General features: G+C 39.4%; 1 protein-coding gene across 2 annotated transcripts in view; it reads right to left on the bottom strand.

The window, feature by feature from the left end:
* The window catches only part of BLTP3A (bridge-like lipid transfer protein family member 3A), a 71,702-nt gene that overhangs the window by 10,095 nt on the left and 36,597 nt on the right, over positions 1 to 25,010 (bottom strand). Inside the window, exons 8-18 of one of the 2 annotated variants that reach the window (XM_088153143.1) lie at positions 22,761 to 22,932; positions 21,723 to 21,809; positions 20,562 to 20,732; positions 18,954 to 19,108; positions 17,310 to 17,451; positions 16,614 to 16,807; positions 13,892 to 15,438; positions 11,240 to 11,439; positions 6,300 to 6,451; positions 6,057 to 6,207; positions 3,262 to 3,527 (exon numbers count right to left, since the gene is read on the bottom strand). In XM_088153143.1, coding sequence (XP_088009269.1) covers positions 3,262 to 3,527; positions 6,057 to 6,207; positions 6,300 to 6,451; positions 11,240 to 11,439; positions 13,892 to 15,438; positions 16,614 to 16,807; positions 17,310 to 17,451; positions 18,954 to 19,108; positions 20,562 to 20,732; positions 21,723 to 21,809; positions 22,761 to 22,932 — 3,237 coding nt within the window. The remainder of the gene's footprint in view (positions 1 to 3,261; positions 3,528 to 6,056; positions 6,208 to 6,299; positions 6,452 to 11,239; positions 11,440 to 13,891; positions 15,439 to 16,613; positions 16,808 to 17,309; positions 17,452 to 18,953; positions 19,109 to 20,561; positions 20,733 to 21,722; positions 21,810 to 22,760; positions 22,933 to 25,010) is intronic. The other variant, XM_007426633.4, reaches the window with a different exon arrangement.

Here is a 25,010-nt window from a genome sequence, read left to right as displayed (position 1 = left end):
ACCAAATACAGGTAGTCCTTGGTTAACGATGGTAATAGGGACCAGGATTTCTGTTGCTAAGTGATGTGGTCATAAAGTGTGATGTCACATGACCACATCACTTAGCAACAACAATCCCGGCACTCCCCATTGCCATCGTTAAGTGAGGACCTTCTTGCAACTTCCTGCCAGCTTCCAACAAGCAAAATCAGTGGGAAAGCCGGCAGGAAGTTGCAAGTCCCAAGTGGGTTGCAAGCAGGCTAGCGGGCAGGTAAGTGGCTGCTGCAGAGTGTGGGAGGGTGTGTGAGGGGTTGCTATAACACAGTGTGAGTGCTGTGGGGCTCGGGGTGGCTGTTGCAGGGTAGGAGAGACTGACCAGAGCAACTTGCAACCTTCCCTGCCAGCTTTCTCATTGACTTTGCTTTGGGAAGCTGGCAGGGAAAGTTACAAATGTGATCATGTGACTGCGGGACGTTGCAACCATTGTAAAGTGTGAGGTGGTTGCGAAGCACTCAGATTGTGATCACGTGACCACGGGGGTGCTGGGACGGCCAGAACTTTGAGGCCAGTCGTAAGTACCACTCGTTCAGCACCACTGTACCTTATAACGGTCACCAAACAAGTGGTCATTATAGAGGACTACCTGTATAGTTCTTAGCATTTGTAACTTTCTTTGAAAGAAAAATGTTCCATCCCTTAATATCTGAATCTCAATATCTGACTTTTATAGTTCTTTCTTTGAAATATAATGATCAGAACGATACACTGTTTTCCAAGTATTGCTATATGAGAATATTGCATGTCAAAATCAGATCTTTAACGCAAATGTGCCATTGTATTTGCCATTTTCTTGTCAGTTCTTTTACTTTAAATATCTCTCTAGAATACTTTGCATTTTTTTTCACCTTTAGTATTTTGAATATTTTGGTGCCATCCATCAGATTGGACAACTCATGGTTCACTCATAATTCCAGATTTTTTATTAAGGTGTTAAAAACGAATGGTTCTAACAGATGTCCTTGAGGATCCCACTTCTTTCCTCCCTGCACTGTAACAATTATCTCTTTATTCCTACTGATATTTATTTATATATACTTCATTACATACTTCTGTTATTAAAACAATTTAAGTGGAGAATATAAGCATCTGGATAGCATAGTGGTTAGAGTGCCGCTCTTTGATGTGGGAGACCGGGATTTGAATCCCACCTGGTACCTACCTTACCAGTAGGGGTCCTTGGGCAAAGACCCCCTGATGCTTCACCTGCCTACCTCAAATATGAGAGTGGCATGAACTAAGAGAGTCATGCCAGCGCAGACGTCCGGATTAACAAGGTCTGCATCAGATGTTGGGAAACCAGGACAATCAGAAGATAAGTGGGCTACTGGAACAAAACCATACATGGATGAGACAAGAGAACCTGGAATTGATGGAATGCTACTACAACAGCAGACCTAATGAGAGGGGATATAAGAAATGTATGAGGGAACTATGGATGGACAGAAGACCTACATTCACACTAACTGAGAAACAGCTAATTACCAAATGCTTCAACATAGTGAAGAGGAAGCTGCTCTCACAACTTAAGATAGACCAATTCCATATTACATCCTGGACTCAAGAAGACCCAGAAGAACAAATGGATATGCAGCCAATACCTGAAGTTGAAATGTCACTGCCACCCACTCCATTACAGAGCACAGCAGCTTATATGAAGCATAACATCATGAATAAACTAGCCAAAGTCAACCCTGGAGACCAATTACCAAGGCTCAGTGGAGAAGTACCATCAGATAGTATGCTAGAAGATGCTAATAGAGCCCTCATGACAATCCCTACTACCACCATAACTCAAACCAATGAACTGGTATACGCTACAGCCACTGTAATCCTGGAAATGCTTAGCTACACAATCAAGAACAGCAGTACATACCCTCCCTGGAAAATGAGGTTGGAGGCTAAGATCAAGGCAACTCAAAGAGAAGTCAGTGGGCTGGTGGAACTACAGAAGGGTGTGGAGATTAAGGATAAGATTCGGCTACTGAAAAAATACATGGGCCTGACTCCGTCTGAAACCCTAGAGACTGCTAAACAAAGGCTCACTGCACTGGCTGCCAGGCTGAGGAGATACACTAGAGAAGCAGAGGCCAAGAAGATAAATGCCCTGTTCTCCAAAGAACCATCCAAAGTGTACTCCCAACTGCAGTGCAACAACACAGTAACAGCAGAGCCACCAACAAGCAGAAACTGAACAGTACTGGAAGAACACATGGGAGAAAGAGAAGACACATAACCCCAGTGCAAAGTTAAGAGCACTCGGGGCTGTGACTCCTAAGCTGGCAGAGTGGCTCCAACAGATCTCAGGAACATCAAAGCTCTCTGTCCAGAAGCGTGCAGTGCCAAGAACAGCTAAGATATGGCACAGAACCCTCAAACTCCCAGGCCTCTGGTAGGGGGCCCAAGATTGAGGAAGACACATACCACCCACAGGGGTGAGAGGGGAATTTTAAAAACAATCAATCAAACCTCTAAAGAATGTAAAGAACATTCCTTAAAAATCATCTGATAGAAAACAGCAATACTAAATGCAAACAGATAACACAACCACACCTGTTAATTCTGTATGAATAGAAATGCTTTTTGTTGATAGTAAACGGTTCCACATCAATTACAATTAGATATGGAAGGAATTCTACAACTATGATGAATGCCATTTCTTGATGTAACACACTCAGTAAGTATTCAGGCTAGATCTTAGCAAATTGTCAGTTATATATTTCATAAGAGACTTTGTCAGAACTTTTTTGAAAGCCCTACTCTCTTTGTCCTGACAATGGAGGCTGAGCATAACTATTTGGTATAGGGCAATACGGAAAGATCTGGGACCTCCACAAAAGCACTAAGAGGTCACATGTGGCCTGCACACTGTGGGTTACTTGCCATATTCTAAAAGCTTAATGAGACTAGCTTTGCAAAAACCATGCACATTTTTCTTCAGCAAGGGATGTTTTATTTTATTACATATTTCTTTTACTATGAACTATCAAAATGGCTTTCAATATGAATAGTGAAATTCAGTATCAGTTATATAAGCATCTTAAATTTTAATTATTTGAGAATAAAGCATTTGTGTAATTTAAATATGTTATATAATTATTGTAAAATCTTTTAAATTAAAATAGGAAAAAATAGCTTTCTCAGAACACCATAGAAATAGAAATGGATTCCATAGGGGTTTCCTATGTTTCCCAACCTTTATTAATACTAAGAGCAAATACTTACCTTCAGTGTAATCTTGGTATCCACAATTTCAATCTTCATGGGAATAACTTCAGGAACAATCTCATCCTCAAGGAAGAGTCCAATGCTAGAAAGAGATGATGTCAGCAGTTCTGCCTCATAGCTATGGATCAGCATATGAAAAAATCCATTTTGGACAGCCAGAGGTGAGTGCACAACAGCACTTGGTCCAATTTCATATCGTAAACACACCTCAGGTTGGGTTTGGATAGTTTCAGTGGTTGTAGGCCTCTCTGTGTTTGGATCTCCTGAATGAATAAAATCATTGTAATGGGTAATTTTCGGTAATAATTATATTTTGTTGTTAGTGTTGAACTAATGTAATTTATAATAGCTAGTAAAAGGCACAATTATTTTTCAAGACTCCATGCAACTGAATTTTGTTAATTTTCCTTGGATCAACAGTTTCCCTAATAGAGATTTAGAAATAGCTTTTAAAGACAACCAAAATATTTTAACATGATCCTAGGAACCTTTTCTCTTGCTTTCAGCTTTCTTCAAGCAAATAAATACTTCATCAGATAGATATTTAGCTTTATTCCTAGTATATCTGCCTTTTAAATTTTGAGTTTTCAATTCTTTCTATGGACAGCTTTTTCCAACCATCCTTTTGCTAGGGCTGTGCAAAGCATATAAAAAAGGAATTTTACAAACTGAATGCAAGAAAAGCTCCATTCTTCAAAGCATTAAAGTCATGTCCTTTGGAAGATTCATACAACTGCTTCAAAGGCTTTCCCTGGCTCTCTGAAAATATGTGTACATGCACAGCCCTGTCACTTGTAGGCCCAGTAAAGTGGGATTACCTTTTTACTTGCTTAACAATATTCATTTAGTGACTGTTTGAAGTTACAATGGTGCTGAAGAAAGTGTCTTATAACTGGTCCTTGCACTTATGACCATCTCAGCATCCCCACAGTCATGTGATTGTGATTTGGGAGCTTGGCAACCATTGCAAATTCACAACAGTTGCAGTATCCTGTGGTCACATATTCGCCATTGGCAACCTTCCCAGCCAGCTTCCAACAAGCATGGGGAAGCTGGCAGGAGGTCACAAGTCATGTTCATGTGATATTTGCTTAACGACCGCAAGTGATTCGCTTAATGACTACAAGTGGAACTGCTGGAACTGCTGTCACTAAGCAGGGTGGTCACGTAATGTTTTGCTTAACGACTGCTTCACTTAGTGATGGAGTTGCCAGTCCCAGTTAGGGTTGTTAAGCAAGGACTATCTGTATTTCATTCTGTTTTGTCTTATATCCCTCCAAAGATCAGAATATGTAAACACAACATTTTTCTTTTAGAAGGATATGTTCCCTTTGCTAGAAACTAGTGTTCTTAAAACAATGCACTTCAAGAATCTAAAGACTCAAGAGACAGCAGCAATGTAATTTTCTACTCACTACATCAGATCTCACATTGCAAACCTAAACATAATATTCTTCTGAAATCAATAGATGATTTTAAAAAAAAATTAGGTATTCTAAATAGGGGATGAGACAACTGGAATCTAAAAACAAATGTGTGAAATAAGGCACATGCATGTAAAAAGAGAAAAGGACATTTACTATACTGGCACCAGCGGTGCAATCTGGAGTTAGTTACAGTAATTAGGATAGGGATGAGAAATCACTAACATGCCCAAACTGAATCCAGCCTGCAGATCCTCTTAACCTGGCCCTTGCTTTCTTCTCTTTGGCCCACTAAGACAGCTCCTTGCCAGAGAAGGGCAGAATAATCAGCCACTGAATCCAACACTGACACTCTCTCAGGCCCCTCCTTAGCCAGCAGTGATCCTTCTTTAGCCAACACAGGTGCCAAGAAGCAGGGCAACCCCCCACAGCTTGAGAATCCTGCACCCCATCAGAGTAAGCATCTCGTGAGCAAGAGGCAAGATGCTGACTCTGCAAGCAAGCCTGGTGCCTTATTATTGGCAACCACTGGGAAAGCCTCAGCTATACATGCTCTGGCGGGGAAAGGATTTAAACTGTGCTGGGACCGCCTTCCATTCTGGAAGTAACTTCGGCATCTGGCTTTGTGCTTCATGAATTCCTGCTCTTGACTCCTGCTTTGTTTTGACCTCGGCACATTCCTGACCAAGTCTCTGGCTCATTCCTCGGTACTTTTCAAGCTACTGTGTGGTATTTGATTACAGATTGTCTGACTTGGATTATACCTTCTCCTCAGCCTCTAGTAAGCTGTCCTGCACATGCACACTCTCTTCTCCTGCTTCCCCAACTCTTCTGTTGCCTCCCTGCCTGTTTGCTGCCATCTCTCCAGACACGCCTTCCTGACGTTTTTACAAGCCTCACTGCAAACATATTGCTCCTAAACACTCCACTCCTTCCGCAGTGTGTGTATTCTGCCCAGCACCTCTGCAAGCCTTGCAAGCGCCCACATCATGCCTGCACTTTGCCTGCAAATTGCAGATGAGCTGGGTTAATTTATGGTAGCAAAAAATCAGTAGTCTGGTAGCACTTCTCAGTATCAAGCAAATGCAATTCCTCTACCTCTTATTTTCTTCAGCTCAACCTATAACCTGGAAGGAACCTAATGCTAACTCTTAGCATGTCTGATTTCAAAAATTATCTGCTGTCTTTCCCCAACTTTTTTGCCCCATTGTTAGTAAGAGGAAGAAAATAGTGATTATTATTTCAATATCACTTATGTACAAAGACACACAATTGTGCTAGCAGAGAACGTTTTTACTTTTACAGGTCTGTGCATTTGCATTAGAGCTGTCAAATTGTGGCTAAAAATTTTGCTGGCCACTAACATACCTGTGGGAGCATTCTGCAGGTAGTGCCACATATTTATATTTCCTAGATGTTCAGGGGATACTTCCATAATTTGAAGAGCAAGTGTCATATCATCTCCTTTTGATTCTATTACACAATTTAATTCATTCATTTTTAACACCAAGACAGAAACCTAAGACAGAAACCACAGAATAAATGGATGCTGCTCTCAAATTCTACAGAAAAAATGTTGCTAAAATAACAAGAAAATCACAAGAATCTGACCAATTGGGTATTAGGATCCTGTCCACTCAGAGAAGCTGAGCTGTTAATACACGTTGATCCTCTTTCTTCATCTCCCACTGAGCTTGCTCTAATGTCTCTATCATTAAGGATCTGAGGAAGTTGTCCTAGAGTAAGAAGATTGAGGCTAGGCTCTGAAAGAAAAGTAAAAATAACATTTTTTATACATTTTTTTTTAGCACAGAAAAGATTGTCAGAATTTTGGGAAAAAACAAACAAACTTCTGCATCTCTTCAGTACTAATTCTAATATGAATTATCTAGAATTCCCACCTCTTTTGCCACCAAAAAAGGAAGGTTTTAAAACTGAAGTATATATATACTATTTATTTTATTATTATTATGGTTGGTTGCACAGTCAGCTAGATGTTTAGACTGGATTTGGCATTTTTGTCCACCTACTGAGTCCTTCTCAAGGACCTAGGATAGGCAAATGTTGTTGCTTACTAATATTAGTATTAAAGGTATCGTCCCAGGATATAAACTGTTTGAAGTAAAGTGCCTTTTGCAATTTACAGATAGTGATTTTGTCAATGCCGATGGTGTTCAAGTGGTGCTCCAGATGTTTTGGAATTGCACTCAAGGCCTCTATTACTATTGGTACTATCTTTGCTTTCTTTTGCCACAGTCGTTCTCCTTCTATTTGCAGGCCTTTATATTTTGTGATTTTCTCCAGTTCTTTCTCTTCTATTCTGCTGTCTTCAGGTATTACAATGTCCACTATCCAGACTTTTTTATCTTGTTAAGTCTGGGGTGTTGTGTGGCAGATGCTTGTCTGTTTGAATTCTGAAGTCCCAGAGCATTTTAGCGTCTTCATTTTCTATTACTTTGTGTGGTCCCACCAGTTCTTGCTTGCAGGCAAATGGTATTTCTTGCAGATATTCCAATGCACTTCGTCATGCCATTGTTTGTAATCAGTCTGTGCAATCTTCTTGCAGCAGCTAACTAGATGGTCCACTGTTTCTTCAGCTTCTTTGCAGAGGCGGCATTTGCTGTCTGTTGCTGTCTTCTCAAATCTGGCTTTGTATGCATTTGTTCTTAAGGCTTTCTCTTGTGCAGCCAGAATTAGCCCCTCTGTCTCTTTCTTCAACTTCCCTGCTCTTAGCCATTGCCAGGTCATCTTGTTATCTGCTTGCCTGCTAGTGTGTGTGTGTGTGTGTGGCCGTGTAATACTTTGCCTTGCCATGCCTCTTTTCTATTCTTCATTTGGTCCTTCTTATAGGCTTTATTATTGTTGGTCGCACAGTCAGCCAGATGTTTAGATTGGATTTGGCATTTTTATCCACCTATTGAGTCTTTCCCAAGGACCTGGGATAGGCAGATGTTCTTGTTTGATGCCCCACAACCACGTCAAGTTAGTGCCTCACTGGGGGGGGGGGTTGTTGTTATTATTATTATTATTTTATCCACCTTTTTCAAAATTCCCCTCTCACCTCTATGGGTAGTATGTGTCTTCCTCAATCTCGGGTCCTCTATCAGAGGCCTGGGAGTTTGAGGGTTCTGAGCACTATCTTAGCTGTTCCTAGCACTGCACTCTTCTGGACAGAGAGCTCTGAAGTTGTTCCTGGGATCTGTTGGAGCCACTCTCCCAGCTTACGAGTCACAGCCCTGAGTACTCCTACCACCACTGGGACCACTTTGGCCTTTACTTTCCACATCCTCTGTAGTTCTTCCTTCAGGCCCTGGTATTTCTCCAGCTTCTCATACTCCTTCTTCCTGATGTTGCTGTCACTTGGCACTGCTACATCTATCACCACTGCTGTCTTCTGGTCCTTGTCTACTACCACGATGTCTGGTTGATTGGCCAGTACCTGCCTGTCCGTCTGGATCTGGAAGTGTCACAGGATCTTAGCCCTGTTATTCTCCAAGACCTTCTGTGGAATCTCCCATCTGGACTTGGGGGGTTCTAGCCCATACACTGTGCAGATGTTCCTGTACACAATGCCAGCTACTTGGTTGTGCCGTTCAGTGTATGCTATTCCTGCCTGCATCTTACACCCTGCCACTATGTGTTGGACTGTCTCTGAGGCCTCACTGTAGATCCGTGTCAGGTGGATCAGTGAGTCAATGTCTCATTCACTCTTAGCATACAGCTTGATGTCAGCCATGTAGAGGAGGTGGCTGACGGTGATTCCACTCTTGAACTTGTACCCATATCCAGTTCTTGTGATTATCTGGCTGAGGGGGTTTAAGCCTATGCAGAACAGCAGCAGGGACAGTGCATCACCTTGGTATATGCCGCATTTGATGGCCACTTCTGTGAGCTGTCTTGAGTTGATTTCCAGTGTTGTCTTCCACAGTCCCAGTGAGTTCTCGAGGAAGGTCCTTAGTGTCCTGTTGACTTTGTATAGTGCCAGGCATACACAGATCCATGTGTGTGGCACTGAGTCATAGGCTTTCCTGTAGTCAATCCAGGCTGTGCTTAGATTGGTCTGCCTAGACCTTGAGTCTCAGGTGACTGCTCTATCTATGAGTAACTGGTGTTTTGAGCCTCTGGTGTTGTTCCCAATGCCCTTCTGAGCTGTGCTCATGTACTGGCCCATATGGTCTTGTAGTTTGGCGGCTGTGATGCCTGATAGGGCTTTCCAAGTTGTGGGGAGGCAGGTTACTGCCAGGTAATTGGATGGTGCTGTTCTCTTGTGAGGGTCTTTCATGATAAGCACTGTCCTTGTGGATCACGTCCAGGCCAGGTGCTGTCCGGCTCTTCATGTTCTTGACCTGCTGTTGGATGTCTGCTACTGGGATGGTGACTGGTTCCTGTTCTGGGAGATTGCTGTGGTTCAAGTCCTGCAACCACTTTGCACTGGCGTTATGTGTCTTCTTTTTCTCCTATGTGTTCTTCCAGTACTGTTCAGTTTCTGCTTGTTGGTGGCTCTGCTGTTACTGTGTTGTTGCACTGCAGTTGGGAGTACACTTTGGATGGTTCTTTGGAGAACAGGGCATTAATCTTCTTGGCCTCTGCTTCTCTAGTATATCTCTAGATACAGTGCTGTGAGCCTTTGTTTAGCAGTCTCTAGGGTTTCAGACAGAGTCAGGCCCATGTATTTTTTCAGTAGCCGAATCTTGTCCTTAATCTCCACACCCTTCTGTAGTTCCACCAGCCCACTGACTTCTCTTCGAGTTGCCTTGATCTTAGCCTCCAACCTCATTTTCCAGGGAGGGTATGTACTGCTGTTCTTCTTGATTGTGTAGCTAAGCATTTCCAGGATTACAGTGGCTGTAGCGTATACCAGTTCATTGGTTTGAGTTATGGTGGTAGTAGGGATTGTCATGAGGGCTCTATTAGCATCTTCTAGCATACTATCTGATGGTACTTCTCCACTGAGCCTTGGTAATTGGTCTCCAGGGTTGACTTTGGCTAGTTTATCCATGATGTTATGCCTCATATCAGCTGCTGTGCTCTGTAATGGAGTGGGTGGCAGTGACGTTCCAGCTTCAAGTATTGGCTGCGCATCCAATTGTTCTTCCAGGTCTACGTGAGTCTGAGTTGTAATGTGGAGTTGGTCTATCTCAAGTTGTGAGAGCAGCTTCCTCTTCATTATGTTGAAGCGCTGGGTAACTAGTTGTTTCTCAGTTAGCATGGATGTAGGTCTTCCATCTATCCACAGTTCCCTCATAAGTTTCATATATCCCCTCTCATTAGGTCTGCTGTTGTAGTAGCATTCCATCAATTCCAGGTTCTCTTGTCTCATCCATGTATGGTTTTGTTCCAGTAGCCCACTTATCTTCTGATTGTCCTGGTTCCCCAACATCTGACGCGGACCTTGTTAATCCAGGCAATAACCGAGACGGCATGACTCTCTTAGTTCGTGTCACTCTCATATTTGAGGTAGGCAGATGAAGCATCAGGGGGTCTTTGCCCAAGGACCCCTTACTGGTAAGGTAGGTACCAGCTGGGATTTGAACCCCGGTCTCCTGCGTCAAAGGCGGTGCTCTAACCACTACACTATCCAGCCGCTCATACATACGTTCTTATTTATTTATTTATTTATTTATTTATTTATTTATTTATTTATGGTCAACTCAAGGCAGTGAACATACCCAATACTCCTGCCTCCTATTTTCCCCCAACAACAACCCTGTGAGGTGGGCTGACAGAGCATGACTGGCTCAAAATCACCCAGCTGGCTTTCATGCCTAAGGAAGGCCTAGAACTCAGTCTCCTGTTTTCTAGGCCACGACCTTAACCACTACACCAAACTGTCTCTCTTTAATTTTAATTAAATCTCTTTAATTTTACAAATTTTAAGAATTTCCATAAAAATAAGTAACATTTAAATTTGAATGTAACAATCAAATGATGGAAGAACTCCTCAGTAAAAGTTATGAATGGTTATTCTGTAAACTTTGTCATATCCAGGACTTGTGAATATTAATAATATTATTCTCCTAAATATACTTGTGATTTATTGGCCTCTTTATTGATCAGCCAATGTTGGCAGCACGTAGACATCTTTAGAAAGTTAAGCAGGGTTTGCCCTTGCTAGTATTTAAATGGGGAACAATTTGTGAAGGTCAAGGCTGCAGGCTAGACATCAACATTTAGCTCCCTGCTGATTCCTTATACCTCCTGGATCAATGCCCACCACACTCTCTGTTCCAGCTAGCCTTTTAAAAATTATTTGAATTAAAAAATAAAATAGGAAGCTACCATGTTGAAAGACAAAGCGCTATCATATTTATTTGCAGGAATATCTTTGGGCCCAACAGAGGTTCCATTGGGATGATAGAGACCAACCATTCTGGCAAATGATTGTTTTGTGACTAGACCTGCCATAGCAGTTGTTTTCTGAATACACAATTCTCCCAAGATAGCCATTTTGCAAGTCATCCTCCAAAACACAAAATCTTTTACTTCACAGTTCCAGTAAGTTCCATTTGATTCATTTACAGTATGACCAAAAACAAGTTAGTTCTTATTACCTGAATCCATAAGCATTACAAAGCCATCACTGCCATCACTATCTACTGACAGTCTATCTTCAAGACCACTGCCATCTAGTGAACTGGTATCAAAGGAATGTTGTGAAGTAGTCTTCTTCATGGAGGAGAAGCGCATACATTCACCACTACTTCCTACTTGAGTCACTGCCGCCTCTTCAGGTTTTGGTGAAAGATCTCTGCTGACAATCACAGATCAAAGTTTGTTGGTATCAATCAACATAGTTGTCATGGGAGCATACAGATGCAGCCATCACTATTGCTACCCCCCCCCAATTTTTCCAAAAGAATCCCAATTTGTCATGGAATAAGTTAAAACTGACACATGTAAATGGCATCCACCATTCTTTATTCTATAGCCCTTACAGCAGCCACTTTGTTTTTGATGTATGACTTAACATATTTTTGTAATAAATGAAAATGGCGTGGACATAATTATTGGTAGCCCTTAGAAGTTAAAAGACATATTAGATTTTAGTGATCCCTCAAGCAGACTATTTACTTAAATTAGTATCACAGGTGTCTCTAATATCAAGCAGTCACACAGCCTACTTCAATGGAGAAAAGTATTTATCCAGGCATTTTGTGTCATTGTGTGCAGAATGATGAACATGGACAAGATAAAGAAGAGAGTTGAGTGAGGAGGAAAGGAAGAAAGTAATAGCCAGGTATGGTAAAGGTAAAGGCTATAAAACCATCTCTAAAGAGCTTTATGGTCCTGTGACCATGGTTACTAATTTTATCAAGAAATTTAAGGTTCATGGGGCTGTAGCCAATCTCCCTGGATGTGGCTGCAAGCGGAAAATTGACCCCAGATTGAACAGGAGGATAGTTTGAATGGTAGAGAAAGAACCAAGGAAAACTTGAAAACAGATCCTGGCTGCCCTCCAAGATCAAGATACAATAATATAAAGTTGCACCATCCATCACTATTGTATTGAAAGTGGCCTCCATGGTAGAAGACCCAGGAAGATCCCACTTCTGAAAGATAGATACAAAAAAGCCAGACTGGAGTTTGCTGAAATGCATGTTGACAAGCCACAGTCCTGGGAAAATGTCCTTTGGACAGATGAAACAAAATTAGAGCTTTTTAGTAAGTCATAGCAGCTCTATGTTCACAGAGGAAAAACTGATGCTTTTAAAGAAAAGAACACCATCCCTACTGTGAAACATGGAGGAGGCTCCATAATGTTATGGGGTTGCTTTGCTGCCTTCAGCACTGCCTTGAATCTGGGGACACAATGAAATCAGAACATTATCAAAGCATTCTGGAGTGAAATATAGTGCCCAATGTTAGAAAGCTTTGTCTCCAGCAGGATAAGTATCCAAAACATACATCTAAGTATGGTTGAAAAATGGTTGAAAAGCAAACATTGGATTGTTCTGAAGTGGCCTGCTATGAGTCCTGATCTGAATCCAATAGAACATCTATGGAAAAAGCTGAAAATCACAGTTGGGAGGAGGTCCCATCAAACCTAAGACAACTGGAGCAGTTTGCTCAAGAAGAATGGGACAAATTGCCAGTTGAGAAGTCTTATTCAAAGCTTCAGAAAACACTTGATTGCAGTTATTGCCTCAAAAAGATGTGCTATGAAATATTAGATTAGGGGTACCAATAATTATGTCCATGCCATTTTCATTTGTTTTATTTACAAGAACGTGTTAAGTCATACATCAAAAGCAAAGTGCCTACTCTATGAAATAAAGAAAGGTGGATGCCATTTACTTGTGTCAGTTTCAACTTATTTTACAGCAAATTAGAATTCTTTGGGAAAAAGTGGAGGGGTACCAATACTTTTGGCCATGTCTGTAAATATTACACATGCAATTTTGTATTCTGCAAGAAAAACACATTGCAGTTCCCTCCTTTCTACTTCTCTGACAGGAGTGGCAGATACATTTTGTCTCACTGGAATTTTAAATATATTTCCTATAAGCAGTATTTTATCATACACACAAAAGAATAAATATAAAGATGAATTAGGAGACACCAATGTTCACTGCTTCAGTGACTTCAGTGTATGAAATTAAAGGGAGGTTTTGGGTCCTCTCAACTGTTACATGACCAGCACTGATTACCTCTACTAGGTTGAAAAAATGGCAAAGAAATAAGGATCTCTAAACAGATTGGCTTAACTGGTACTTTCCATAATGCCATTTGTAACTTTGAAAAAAATAATCAGTGTAAAGGTCTGAAAAGACAAACTGTCCATGGTCTAGGGAAGAAAGATGGCAGTGATAAATTACAGGAAAAAAAAGACCAGCACAGTACAATTGCTTACAGAATACCAAATGATGTCTCAAAAAACAATCTACAATGTATACAGTTTGCTTCTAAAATCCTAAAACTACAATTCATTAATATCACAGCACATTTGTTCATCCTAAAGCCAGCATATGAAGCAAGTGATGGGGCAAGGTTGCCTTACTGACAAACCTCATAGTAGAAGTGTAATCAAAGCAGAACTATAATCAAACGCCCATTAAATATTTCAACAGCAGGGAAAGGGTAAAATAAAATGAACTACAGATTACACTCACCCAAACTCATAAAGGAAGACAGAGCAGAAGATGGAAATTGGTTATACAGCCACTACCATTCTAACTGTAGTGTTAGTTTAAAGTATTACTTACTTGATTTGGGGGTAGAACAGCATTTTCTGCATAGTGGAAGCCATTTTTTCCTTGCTCAAGCTGAAAGCATCTTTTGTTATTGACATGGCTTCTTTAGTGAGGTCCATAGTCACATGAAAGGCTTCCTTGGTGGCATCCTTTGTTATATGCAATGCACTAGATAATTCCAACTCCATGTTTCTTAATGGAATCAATTCTTCTTGCCCATTGAGGGAGACATGTATACCACCTAAAGGATCTACAATGGAAGATGGTCTGGAAGGAAGAACTTCAGATGTCTTAGAAAGGTTGACAAGCTCATAGTGTTTCTCTGCACCAAGGACTTCTTCAGCTTCATGTGCTTCTTCTATAGGGCCCTTCTGTCCAGTGGTCTGGCTATGAAATTCTTCTGCCAAGGATCCATCAGTCTGTGTTTTCAGCATTCCATTTTGCAATGCAGTCACACTCCTATCTGTATTATCAGATCCGCTATCTTTTAACATTTTTGTGGGACTGCCATTTTCCTTCCCGGAGCTAACATCTGACTTCAGCTCTTTGCCTTCAGCAGTTAGTCCTTCCCTACTGTCTGAAGGTGAGAGTTCAGATTCAATTAGACTAGTAGTATCTGAATCTACAGATCTAGGTTCTAGTGAAGAACCAGGAACAGGATGCATTAGCAAAGCCACCTCAGTACTGTTCAACATGATGCCTATGCAAGTGGTTATGGAATCTAAAGGTGACCCAATTATTTCCTGGATATCTAGGGTAAATTGCCGTTGAAAAGTCTGCAAGACTTCCTTCATTCTAAGTAGCATCAAATACTGATAATGGTTGAGTTGCACCTTCACGTGTGCACTTGAATATAGAAGAACATGGATATCAGCAGATACTTCCATATCATTATCGTTCCCTTCATCATTAACAGTACAACTGTTTTCTTCCAAGACTTCCTTTGCCTCTGGGGTAAGATAGATGCTTCTCAAATTCTCCTCAGTCTTTGATCTTTGGCAGAATTGCTCCTCACTGGAAAAGTCCTGGTGCTTAGCATGGTTACTACAAGTAGTGGAAGATCTAAGTTTAACTTGTGAGATAGATGAGACCTGCAGCATCCTTGTCTGGGCTTCCTCCCATTTCTTTGGGAGGCAAGCCCACACACAGAGTGGAAAAGGATAGATAAAGTTAAGGGTCTCCCCTTTGGAACTCTTGGTCCCCTCAAAGTCCAAGGAGATCTCGGTAAAATTAACAGACCAAAGATCTTCAAAAATGGAAGATTTGCCAGGGAAATGGCAGTAATCTGTATGTTGCTGGACACTGGTATCAACTTGGTATGCATGACGCAGAAAGAGAGTATGCAAGAGACTAAAGTTGTCCTGAAATTTAGGAAATTTGGTATAGCTAGAGTGGAAGAATTCAGAAGCAGCAAATCTACGGAACAGGTTCTGCAGGGCTAAACAGCTGCAATGAGGTGCATGCCTTGTATTAGTAGCTGTCACTGCTGATGTGCAAATGGAGAGACATTGAGGACGGTCCTGGTGATCAATTACTTTCTTGTCCACTGGGATGTTTACCTGTATTAATTACAGAAGGAATATTAAAAAGGATCTATATAGCTGTAAAAATGCACTGCAGCTAGAAATAAAACTAACATGACTCAAGTGATTATTTAAAAGATGCTTATAGGACATGCTAATGCATTATCTCGATAGCCAGTTATTCATATTAGCAATAGGGAACTGAAGCTGGCAGGTTGTGATCTACGTAAGGCCACACAACTATGTCATGGCTGAGTAAGGAAATGATGAAGTTTCCCAATTTTAACATATGATCTCACAGGACATTTGTAGTCTACATTACAGAAATACACTAATATGTGTATTAAATAGTTTTACCAGAGTTAGTTAGAAGACTCTACTAATCTACTTTTTCATTAAAGACTTGTACTGCAAGCACTGATTCAGGAGAATTTAACTTCATAGAGCTTGTAGGAGGAGAGCCATATTAGTCTATGGTACCAAAATATCAGAAGGAGTCTGGTAGCACCTTTTTCAGCTAAAGAACTTTATTAAAAGGCATAAGCTTTGTGAGCTACATGAAAAGCACATGCCTTTTAACACAGTTTGTTAATCAGAAAAGGTGCTACCAGACTCCTGATTTTTTCCTTCACAGAACCGAGTTTATAATTATTTTAACTGACTTCATCTGATTTTCAAAAGGTGTACATCGATGGCACTGCAATAATAAAAATTTCCCTAAATGTGTTACAATAAAAATCAATTAAAATGACTGTATGAAATGATCCAGTTAAAATATTATCAGCCCATACAGCACCAAAAAGGGGGATTGCAGGTGATTTAAAAGCTGCTGGTGAATAAAACAAACAAGGTTATCTGGGCTTTTCACAGATTAATTGTCCTACTTGAAATGTGTTTGCTTCTTCTCATGCATACCCGCTACACTTCAGAGAGTGCAGAGATACAAAGGACATACCCAGTTGTTGATGAAATATTATACAAATAATAATTTTATTAATGACCAATCAATGACTTTCAAAGTAGCAGCTTTTATGATTTTCAGCAATACGACCCTGAAGAAAGCTGTCAAACCTTTCACTAGTTCCACAGGAAGAAAGAGCAAAGAGATTGTTCCACAAAAAAGAAATTGTCCCTCACCCATCCTCCTTACCTCAAGAGGTTTTTGTCTGCCTAATGTAAGACACAGTAGAACAAAAAGCAAAAAAACAAACCTTTAACATAAAGCCATCCAATCTAATATCAATGTGTTCATCCCTTTTCCCCGAGTTCTCCAGCTTGTATATAGCTTTAAATTGTTGTAGACTGCGATAAAGATCAAGGCAGAATAAATTCACCCAAAGCATGCTCCCTGTGTCCAAAGTGAAAACCAAACCATTCATTTGCAGGTACAGGTTTGGACATGGGACTGGTGAAAAGAAGAAAAATAAAGGTTAGTGTTCCATCGATGTCTTGCCTCCAATAGCAATCAATCTTGAAATCAATGTTGAAACACCTTAGATCAGCTACTGACCATGCTGGCTGGGGATGATGGGGGTTGAAGTCAACACCTATGGAGAGCACCAGTTGGGGAAGGCTGCCTTAAATGGTTCTAGTGGGATGCCTCATGCCCCCTACAAGCCTTCTTTGGGTAAATTTCCAAATCCCCAGGGAGACAGAGCATAAGCCTCCTAAACTGTAATAAGGAAATAGAAAGAACAGGATGCTTCCAGATAGAGAGCTCTTAGCATTGCCAATAAAAGGCCTGTGCAGCTACTATTCTATCTTTACAGATTTCATGTATTAAGAAAAACATGAATGAAATGGAAGGGAAATGTGGGAAAGTTCAATTGAAGGAAATAATAATTTTGACACCCTCCTTTATCAATTTTTGTGAAAGATTAGAGGAATATGATTCCTGAGATGGTCACCTGGAAAAGTAGTGTGATCTGGAAAATAGTACTCTGTGAATACTATATGGATTGCTGGTGTATGTTCCGGAAGATTCAATAATTTTCTCCTACATGAAAGTAATGTTGAAGGTTTCTTACTGTGTTGTCCAGCTGTGGAAACCTGGAAGGCAACAGAAATATAGGTATACATAGGTACATATACATGAATGTATGACTATGATTCTATTTGGTGTTTTACACTTAAGTGTACATAATCTATGACACAAAAGTAAAGATCTTAGAAGAAAAGCACCAGACATTGAAATGTTGTTAAGTGTTGTTATTCATTACTATTCAACAATAATCTGTTCTTGTTTTATAAGTAATTATCTGTTTGGTTTTATGGGAAAATGAACAGAATATGAGACAGCAGTTTGAAGTGAATCTTATTCCCCCAAAAAACCTTTTTTCTTTTTCTTTTTTGAGTGACAGACTGCTCTGCTCTAATGTAGTTCTTTTTTTAATTAATCATTTTAAAAAAGATTATAAACCATGAAAGATAGGAGTTGTATCAATAGAATAAGAAAGTAAAATATAATTAGCAAAATACAAGTACAGGTAGTCCTTTTTTAGTGACTGCCTCATTTAGCAACCATTCAGAGTTATGACAGTGATGAAAAAGTAACTTTACAACCAATCCTCGCATTTACAACCTTTGCAGGTTTGTAAAGCAAAGGAAAGCGGAAGTCAGATTGTAAGCACAGTCATGGTTTTACTTACTGACTGCTTTACTTAATGAACAAGTTGCCAGTCCCAACTGTGGTCACTAAACAAGGACTACCTGTATGTAAACATGGGGTCTACAATGTCATAGAGATAAGTTTTTCAATATAATCTTAGTTACTTACAGAGTTATAAAATGTGTTATGCCATTTTTTAAAGGAAAAACAAAATCGCTATTGAGCTTTAAACTAAGAGTATCTGGTTAATACAGTATAAATCACTAACTAGAATTATTGGCTGTAATGAATTAGATCAACACTAAAAACCTAATTTTTTATAAAGCTGAAATATAGATTCTAAATCTGAAAAATCATAAAAGAATATTTGTATTGAGACCAGTTAAAATCAAACTTGAAAAAATTAAACATACATATGCTTTAGTTATCTGTTCTTTAAAAATCAGAAATAAGTAAGCAGATATTCTTGATTTGGTCCTGAAAGGAAGAAAATTAAGAAATCAACTTAAGCTTTTACAAATCTTATTGGACAAAACAGTATTTATAGAAGATAGCAATGGTCCATGGTACTGGTCTAGCCCATCATGCCCCACCAATAATATTGGCTGGGACCACTGGATTGTGTAGTTTAGTGTGGGGGACAAATAATTATCTATTCTTACATATGATTCTTAAGCGCATATTAGACAAAACAGGCAAACTGAAACTACCTGATGACCCTGGAGATAAAAAACAGGTTGTTGTCATTTCCCTGGCGTGGAGCAGAGCCCAGCGATCTCTATAGTTGTGCACACCAATAAAAGATGCTTTGTTGCATCTACCTCCAAACACTTTGATTCCTTATTTAAGTGGGCATTTTCCCCACATCAATAGCAACAAGCCACAGGTTAGCCATCCTGGTCTATGTGATGCTTATTTTCCCATATGAATTTTAGAACTTTACCTGATGAATATCCAGATCATCAACTCGAACAACTAGGCAACTGGATCGGAGTCTATTCCATGCAGGCCATTGGAGTCCTAACAGGACATGAGATGGTGTGCTAGCCTGATGTAATCCCTTCTCTGGAGAACTTTTTGGAGAACTAGAAAGAACACCTCAAAGCAAAAACATTTTAATCATCAGAACATGCAAAATTCTTCCTTTTAACTATTAAAATCAATCCTTTACAGGTACTGCCCTCTCCCTTTCTCACCCTCAATTCTATACCGACATGAAGAACTGGGTGCCAAACCAAGAATATTATTGCATGCACCAAATATAGAACTTTGTGTACTTGAAAACTACCCTAGAAAACATTCACTAGCAGAAGCCCAGAAGTTATGGCTTGACTTATTTATGAGTTGTCTGTAGCTGCGTCTTTAGCATTGTCTTTCCCATGACTAGTGATAGAAGAAGGCAGAAATTGCTTTCTGAACAAAGATAAAATGTTTTAAAATACCAGTCTTAATATGCAGAGGTTATCATTAGGGCTCACCAACGATAATAGGCTGCAAAACTCCAGAACTCCCCTCCCACGTTCAATACATACAGAAGACAGTGGTGCATTTGCTCTCATTGTGAAACAAGTTGTGTAAAAGGGAAAACACATATTTATTTATTTATACACACACACACCACCCATCTCACTATACAAGTACATGTGTGTGTGTGTGTGTGTGTGTGTAAATGAATGAATGAATGAATGAATGAATGAATATGTGTGGGTATATATGGATGGATGGATGTTTATTTATTTATCTGCCCCCAAGATCTGACAACAGTAAATAAAATCATGGGTATCTCAGCTATTCTACACAACTATCTTACATTAATAAGTGTGAAAGTGGAGAATAACAGATCGCTCCTGGAAATTTTTCTCCCTAGTCTGCAACTTGTATTCTACTACTTGCAGAGCAACCTGGAAGGTCATGGGAAAAGGAAGGAGTACTGATTTGACAAATGGGATTGGAGAGCTTTAAACTATAGCAAAAAGGGGACATTTTCCTTTCTATTCAGCCTGCAGCAGTTTACAGTTTACAGTAAATGAGGAATATGTAAAAGTCAAGTTATGAGAACCAACATGAATATCTGATATAGATTCCAGGATTTAGCTCTCATCAGCTCTTAAATTAAGGTAGTAGAACCATCTTCATTTGCAGTTTGAAACAAGATGAAGTCTGCTTTTCTCATCATAGACAATAGTGCTTTTCAGTACAGTTACACAGAACCCAAATGTGTCATGCATTATTTCTTGACTTATCTTAAGTTGTATCCCATCCCTATTCCTAACTTTCACTTTTTAACAAGACACATAAGTAGCACAATGCAATGTGAATTCAACAGCAGTTTATTTATATGATAAAAGTTGCCAAGTCTTCACAATGGTATTCAGATGCTAAATGAGCTCTTGACTGAGCAAATATAGAATAGCAAAGTAATCAAAAGGTATGAAGAACCTCTTTTGAATGGTTAAAGAAGCTACGTTGTTGCTAAGCCTTGCATGGCTGCTCTGAAAGCTGCTCCCAACCATCTCTAAATGCAAAGCCTTGATAAGGAATCTTGAGTTACCTGGTCTCTTTTTGAAGAGAGATTCCCCCTCTGCAATTTTGGAGACAGCAGAACTTATCTCTTCGCTATATTTTCCCATCTTGTTTTGGAATTCATTCACTAGTTTTTTTGCCCAATGTTCCCGGGTCTCCATGGCATCGCAATACTGCACCCAATGTTTGCAGTTATCTCCTGAATAAAACAGGGGGATTAAGTTAACAGGATTTCTGTCATAGCTCATTTCATTTTTTAAGATACTCAGTTCTAATTTGGACTACCTCTTTCAGATCAACTTAGTTAAAAGGTTTTGTTGTTGTTAGTTGTACATGTACATTTTCAGATAGGAAAAATTATTTAGACATAATAGTCTTTTTTCAGTACCGTAGCTGAAAGAATCTTGCCATTTGGATTCCAAACCAAACACATTCTCATAGCTATTCCTATATCTAACAGAATTTCTACACAGTAAATGAATATTTGTTACTCATAGCTGTGCTCAGTAATGTTGACTTCCCTTGATGTTTTCCTTGTTAAAGGAAATCTTACCTGTCCATCTCTATTGTTACTGGAATTTTCATAAAAATTGGTATAAAGAATGACATAACTCCCTATTTTCCCTCCCATTTATTTATTATTTTATCTCTGCCCATCCCCCCCCCAGTGGGGGACTCTGGGAGGCCCACTCAAACCATTAAAACAATAAATATATATAAATACATAAAACATAAAAATTTATACAAAACTTTACCAAAAAGAGAAAGAGAGAGTCCAAGAGGATGATGGTTTCAGAGCTGAAGACAACAGGCTTCTAAGGGGCTAGCCATCCCCACGCTTGATGTCTTGCCTCCCCATCCCAGGCCAAGTGGTGAGCCAAGTCTTCAAAGCCCTCTGGAAGGCATCCCAATTATATAATTGTTTTTAAATTTAAGAAAAGTGCCACTGATAGCTGTGCATTCTAATTGGTGCTTCTTCAGAAACAGGCTATGTGTTGAGCTCTTCTGAAGACCTCCACTGCAACAGGTTCAGGTAAAAGCTATCACTATCCACAGCATCTTCCCTCCTCCTGCCACTCATTTCACTTGCTGGTAACAGAATATGGTTGGTAATGGAATATCTCACTAATTTTGAGCCAAAGTCAATTATAATTCAAAGTCTCATCCTTAAAACTTGCAATGTCCTTACCTGCCCAGTGGAAAGGATAATAGTCAAATCCCATCCTCCTAAATGTTAGCTGCATTGCACCTCCCATTATACCATGTTTGGAAGCACCTGTGGTAAAATGGAATTAAAATAAGACAAATCCTGGCTGCTATATACCTAGTTTATGCAAATAGAATATGAACTCGTACTCCAAAATGCAACACTGTGAATAGTATACATTGTTTTAATCATAAATGAATTGAGTCTCACCTTTGGGATTATTTTAAAAAATAATCTCAAATATAAGATACACCAATAAATAAATCTCTCAGCATCTATTTTTATTGAGATTTTTGTTTAAAAATATTTTTGATCAGATTCTCCAAAATATCTCAATATTGTCATATAGGATGATTCTATTATCAAACTTTATAATTTCAAAATTAGATCATGGAACAAGTAGATAAGTAGGCTATATGAGACCCATAGGCATGAAGATACTCACAGCAACCTCCCTTGATGCTTGCCAGTCCCTACCCTACCTGGTCCTTTTTTTATATATTCTTTTAATAAACAAACAAATAACTAAGTTGTCATGCTACAAAGCATCAGCCTTTAACATTATCTTTATTTCCAATAATGTATCTGTACCTCATATAGGCTCCATGAGTATTCTTAGAAGACAAAAATGGGGGAATGTGACTGCAGCCTATTATTTGTTAGGAAGAAACATCTGTATCCCAAAAAATAAAGATAAGAAGGAAGACTAGATAATGTACTGAGGGACAAGAAGAAATGGTGGGAAGCCATTTCACTAGTTAACAATTTCATTTTGTGAATATGAAGTTCCCCACAGCACCTTTATTGTAACTTCCCAACATTCCAAATGGGCCTATGAGTTCAAAAAGAGCGCTTGCCACTGAAACAAATTCATTAAAAATCCAGAATGAGGAAGAAAGAGGAAAAAGAAGGAAGTAAGCTGTAACACCTGTCTTAAAATTTCAGCAGTTATCTTAGGGGGGGAAAAAAGATTTCCCCCCAGCCACACTGCTCTCCCAATTTCAGCCCACCTAAAGCTACCTGTTTCTCGAGTGTGACTATCATCACAGATGTGAAGGTCCAAACGGGAAATAAGAAGGTGATAGGAAGATTCTTTCATATCATGTATCTCAAAATACTGGCTGATCGCTTTGTGAGTGCTGCCAAATGACTGGGACCAAGTCTGTTGGCTACTGGGAATAGGAGGTGTGATCTGTAAAACAGCAAAATGAAACTCTGATTTACCTATACCGAACCCAAGAAGAACAATGGAAATGACATAGTATCAAAAGACCTCAAATCATCCTTTGGAAACAGAAAAAAAGGCTTTAAATTAAATTAAATTAAATTAATTAAATTAAATGCATTAAAATAAGGCAATACTTCATATTCAAATCTCTCAATGAAGATTAGTAAACAGAAAGCCAGACTGAAAATCAGGGATCTTGGGATAATTGCTAAAGGATTTTTGTTTTTGCAGGGGTGGGGAATCATTATACCTGTATCCTAAATTACAGTATAGAAAATATAGTGAATAAGATTAACCCACATTGGAAAAATGAGCATTGAGATCACTGTTAAAGCCAAGGAACTATGAATGAAAGCCTAACTGTCCCTCACCTCTAACCAGCCACCCAGCCTCAAAGGTTCAAACTTTAGAATTTATAGCCCTTCAGATATTGCTTAATTTTGGGTTTATGTTGCATTTATCCTGCATTTATGTTTCATTCATCCCCACTTCTTCTTTTTAATCACTAATAAAAATGTTGAAGAGCACAGTGTGCAGGAATGATTCTTGTACTTCACTTGACCCTGCCCTCCAGTCAGATGAGGAACTATTAATGAATGTTGTATTCCTGAGTATGTTCTCCAGTCAGGTGTGAAGCCACCTGGTACTACTAATACTGTTCACCCACATCTAAGCCGCTTACTAAGCAGAAAATAAGAACAAATATTTCCAGGCCTTTATACTTCCCTGGTGATTTGTCCCACCCTCCCCCTCCCACACAAGTCTTTTTCATTTTAAGGTAATTGCTGGGTTCTTTATTTAACTACAATGAAGAGCCACAAAGATCTTGATTTTCTGCCAGGCACTGGGAAGAGAGATTTGTAACTGTGCTTGGTGATTGTTTTTTATGGTACTGTTTCTGCCCTGATACAATCTTATATATATGTTTCTTACATTATTGTATTTCTCTTTTTAATTCTTTAAAAAAATACTGCCTAGAGTTGCTTCTGTGATCGGCTAGCTATATCGATTAAATAACTAAAACAATACACTGCGTCACATTAACAACACTGAGACAACATTCACTGTCTTTGTGGTAAAAAGTATATGAAGCCATAGAATAATCAGCTTTCTCATAGGGGTGCAATTGAGTCTGAATTTTCACTCAGACAATCAGCTCTGAGTTTTTGGGACTCTCCCCTGCGCATGTTAGCTGCCACACATTGATTGCAACCACTGGAGTCTCCTCTTCACAACACAGGTTTGTGGAAATGAGCAAAAGAGCTAAGGGTTGTCAGTGCCCATACTAGAAAGGGCTACAAACCATTGCCAAAGAACTTGGTCTCAATCAATTAAGTCAGGTAGACAGGGCACGAGTGTGGGCAGGTGGGGGAGGGGGTGCTGTGGCACATGTTTGGGAGGGCAGGGGAGGGCTGCTACGCTGTGGGAGTGTGGATGGGTGTGGGAAGGAGCACTGCATGACCACAGCCAGGCATGCATGTGCGTGCTATGGAGTATGAGCGGGGGGTGCTGCGGGCAGGCCTGTGCTCTATGGAGTAAAGGTGACTTTTTATTATTATTAATTATTACTCATTAATTATTATTACTTTTGCTTTTAAAATAGTAACAGAAAAAAAAAGAAAATGAACAAAGCAGGAAGATAATTACAATACAAATACAAACATTCTCAAAGTAAACAAAACAATGCATAAAAAGTGCTTTAAAAAGTGAAAAAATACAACAGAAAAAAGAAAAAGAAACAAAGTATATCACTGTAACAGTTAACAGTAACAATTCTATATATACTTATCTAATGTAAATATTATTCAAGTGCATATATATTTATTTCTAATACACTTATATAACTATCTTTTTTTTTTTAACCTACTGTATTTTGTATAAATGAGTTCCATATTTCATTATACTTGTCCATACAAATTCTACATGTATAGGCAATCCACTCATAGTGTAATCAGGTCTTCAATCCACTGAATAAATGGAGCCACGCATTTCTCTTTCCAATGCTGCAATATCAATCTTGTGGCCATAGTAAGGGCACAAAG

The sequence above is a fragment of the Python bivittatus genome, unplaced genomic scaffold (genome assembly GCF_059951505.1).
Source record: "Python bivittatus isolate LINGU-HERP-01145 unplaced genomic scaffold, Pbiv_v1 ctg000700_np1212, whole genome shotgun sequence".
NCBI lineage: Eukaryota > Metazoa > Chordata > Lepidosauria > Squamata > Pythonidae > Python > Python bivittatus.
The sequence above is the reverse complement of the archived record's forward strand: the minus strand, read 5'-3'. Positions and strand labels throughout refer to the sequence as shown.